At 33.0% G+C, this 3,950-nt stretch overlaps 1 protein-coding gene across 1 annotated transcript; it reads right to left on the bottom strand.

The window, feature by feature from the left end:
• Window positions 1-1,210: 1,210 nt before the first annotated feature.
• LOC136850327 (2-oxoglutarate receptor 1-like) lies at window positions 1,211-3,160 on the bottom strand. Its single transcript, XM_067123956.1, has 2 exons — window positions 2,505-3,160; window positions 1,211-1,845 (listed from the first exon to the last, which is right to left on the bottom strand). Exons 1-2 carry the CDS (start codon window positions 3,096-3,098, stop codon window positions 1,237-1,239), a joined length of 1,203 nt encoding a protein of 400 aa, XP_066980057.1. The 5' UTR covers window positions 3,099-3,160; the 3' UTR covers window positions 1,211-1,236.
• Between the last annotated feature and the right edge of the window lie 790 nt (window positions 3,161-3,950).

Here is a 3,950-nt window from a genome sequence, read left to right on the forward strand (position 1 = left end):
TCTTGATAAATTAACATTTGTGATTTAATTCAAGAATTAATTAAATTTTGTTATATTTCAAGTAATAGTAATTTTTTCTTTAAAAGTGAGATTGTGAATTCTGATTATAAATTTTGAATTTAAAAATAAATTTTTGTATTTAAAGTTTTCACAGTAGTGTTCCATTTACTAACCACCAGTGATAGGATTAATTGTGTGCATAAAGAATAGTGATAAACTTGTTTTGTTCCTTCAGTTTTGCTGATGTGACTATAACCTGGGAAGTTGTTTGATGGAGTGATGCCCTTTTACTTTAGTATATTTCTTGTTTAAATATTGATACCTCACATTTGTTTTGATAAACATAGTCTGGTTTCTCACTTGATTAGTAAGCTTTTTAAGGAATCACTGCTACCTTTAGAGTACTCAGTCTTACGCTGAAGCAAGGAAAATTTTTGAATTTATGATTGGTTGTGTAATAACCAGGGACTTGGAACACTTTGTGACAATATATAATGTATATATATTACATATATATATGTTATATATACATATATAAATATATATATACATATATTTAATATATATTTATTATATATATATATTATATATATATATATATATATATATATATATATATATATATATATATATATATATATATATATATATATATATATATATATATATATATATATATATATATATATATATATATATATATATATTATCTGTGTGTGTTTTTGTGCGAGCGCTTCACAATATAGTCCGCCTCGTAAATAAAAAAAGCTAAAGGAAAACGTAAAAAGATTCACATAAAACTTTCGCCTCTAACAGACCTCTTCAAAGGCGAGATGGAGAGGTATCTAGTAAAGTAATGATATTGTCTTTACAGAAGATTCATTTACCCGTTGAAAGCGTGTTAAGTAATCACTTTAAAACGATGTAATGTCATATTTTCATGATATGGCAAAATGTAAATAGCAGTATCAATAAACTTCCAATGGTTGTGTGAAAATTCGTTAAAAGCATTGTTTTGATATTTAGAGCGCAAACATGTTAGTGATTACTTAAAATGCTGAAACTGCGCGAGCTTCATCACAGCCAATCACTATTCTGATATCCTTGCATATTGAATGGGTGAATTTTTAGTTTTCTTGAAAGTTCCGTTTGGAATCTTAATTCATTTTGTGTAAGTGACCAATTCTTTCATTGCTTTATGTGAGGCATTTGATGTAATAAGAATTTGTTAAACCATTAGTGTAATTCACTGGCGGTATTGTATGACACTTGCGTTGTATTTGTTCTCGTAGATACACAAGTGTCGTAGTTTGCGCTGTTACAAGAAAGAAGAGAAGATGCCGATAATCTATTACAGTGTATTCCTCTCAATTCCTTTTTGGCTCGATCTCGATGGTCTGAAGACTCTCTGAGATGAACAGACTCCATTGGTGATCTGTACTCGTAAAGTGTGCTGATGGATGCGTTGGAAATAAGGTGTGATCTCTGTCCAAGATGGAGCAGTTTTGGACTTTGCCGGTCATTTGAACATGATGAGCACCGGGGGACGGAGAGTACTTGACGGAAAGCTCTTTGAAAGTTTCCATTCCTGGCAATGTAAAGGAGAAAATTAACTCCATATTGGATCCAGTATATCATGAAGATGACGATCCCCAATGGCACTTCTGTTTCTTTTTTAACTATCCTTAATGTACTGTAGATGGCCACTGGAGTGACGCAGATAAAAAACATGAGCAGAAGTGCCGAGATGAGAGTCACTGACTTGATCATACTTCTGTAACGCTCCTTGATCAGTTCATCTGGCCTGGAAAGAAAGTACAAGATGGATCTCAGTGTTTTCTTGGTCTTTCACTGTACTTTAGGTTAAGATTGGATGTAAAACTTGTTACTTTTATAAAAAAAAAAAAAAAAAATCTAAACCAATTAATAATTGGAATAAAAAGAATGGGTAATTTTACTCACATGCCTTCTCTCTTGAGAGTTTTGACATTCCACCATATTTGGTAGACCAGACTAGATGCTGCAATGAACGCCACAACAAGGGGGATAGGCGTCTCCAGCGCGAAAAAGAAGAGCATCCCGAAACGGGTTTTGATATCACATTTAAAGGTGTCCTTGTCGTAGCTATAGACACCTCCGTTCTCGAATGTGAACATTGTGAAAATAAATAAATTATGCTACCACACACTAGTCTTTCAATTAATCTCAGTTACCAAAAAGATATTAAGCTAATCATAGGATAAAAGAGACATATAATGAATAATTACTCTACGTATATATTTAGTTCATCATTTCATTTCTGTCTTTGCGTTCCCAAATGAAGGAGATTGACTTATCAAATAAATCTTGAAATGCAATTTGATTGTTGAAAGAGTTGAGATCTCTCACAACGTGGCTTATCCACAGGCTAAATCAGCTGTGGCTTAGAGTATCCGTATTTGAGAAAGGAAACTTAAGTTTATGAATAGTTGAAAGTAAACTTTTCAGGATTAAATTATACTTACAAAAAAGATGAAGATTGATTGAGGCAATATGCTGAGTATCCAGACGATACCAATTAAGACAATTGTAGGTTTTGGCTTGAAGAAACGAACCCCTCTGCTGCGTCTGAGATCTACGCATCTTTGAAGAGCTATCAGAGCCAAAGACAACCACTCCATCAGGGCAATTGTGTACCTGAGAAAGGCAGCGACACTGCAGAAACTTGTACTTGGTGTTTCTTCTGTGAAAGCATAGCTGTAAGTGTAGACAGTCACAGGCAAATTAATTCCGCAATACAGTAAATCGCAGACACTCAAATTGAGCAAAAGAAGTGTATATCCTTCCTTTGGAATCAGAGGTGTTCTTTTTGCCCTGGAGATTACGGCGGGCAGTGATCTCGTGCGTGTAATGCACCCTTTCCTCCAAAATGTCATCTGCCAAATAATTATGCCTATGGTCAGTATATTTCCGGAAATCCCCACAGTTGCGACGATGCAAGCCCAAACTTGTGAGACTCGAATCCATAAATACGGAATACTGGCGTTGTTAAAGCCATCATTGTACTCGCAGAGAACGTTCGGGACATTCATCCCCACCAAAGAATGTTGACAGTACATATATCTTTTATTCTATATGATATTCGTATGTTGATTTTGAATTCTCGGAATTAACCCTACTGTGAATCACAAAAATTCTAACAATGATCAGATTTTTTGTTTTCTCCCTTTGTTACAGGATAACGTTGTAGCACGGTGTCTGAGAAAACTTTCCTTTCACATAATTTCTGGGACGCCTGTAAAGAAAAATATTTTTGTCTCATACTAGGGAAAAGAAGATTCTATTTTTAATAACAAAACTACAACTAAAAAATTAAAGCTGTTTTAGTGGTAGCTGTTTAGTGGTACAATATTTGTCATCTGTCTGTACTGTTTAACGTTGAATAAAAATTTAGCTACAGAAATATTGATAAATTCAAATTGTTTGTTCGTTACTTCTGAATACGTTGAATATTTTGCTTTCAAACTCAAAAGTCAGTTAATCCAAAACAGTCACCGACGTCAGTGAACTATTTTGAAGTCATTTACTAATCCTTGATAATAACTACCTACATGAAAAATTGTAACCGTTCCCCCCCACACAAATATAAATATATACATATATATATATGTGTGTGTGTGTGTATATATATATATATATATATATATATATATATATATATATATATATATATATATATATATATATATATATATATATATATATATATAATATATATATATAAACATCCACAGGGAATCATGAAAAGGATTGTAAATCCTGACTGGTTTTGTCTGCATCGCTAAGCCACTTTCGGAGGGCTGGATACACTGTGGTGGAAATTAAAGTCTATATGCTAGTGTGACGATACATATGAACAAACAAATGGTTGAAAATGAAAAATTGACACTTGACAGATGCGAGGAGGTGGA

Source organism: Macrobrachium rosenbergii, chromosome 22, assembly GCF_040412425.1.
Source record: "Macrobrachium rosenbergii isolate ZJJX-2024 chromosome 22, ASM4041242v1, whole genome shotgun sequence".
NCBI classification, from domain to species: Eukaryota; Metazoa; Arthropoda; class Malacostraca; order Decapoda; family Palaemonidae; genus Macrobrachium; species Macrobrachium rosenbergii.

Coding starts and splice junctions, on each gene's coding strand:
- LOC136850327 (XM_067123956.1), bottom strand. CDS start 3,098: ATGTACTGTCAACATTCTTTGGTGGGGATGAATGTCCCGAACGTTCTC. Junction 1,846..2,504: donor AATCAATCTTCATCTTTTTT/GTAAGTATAATT, acceptor GTACAGTGAAAG/ACCAAGAAAACACTGAGATC.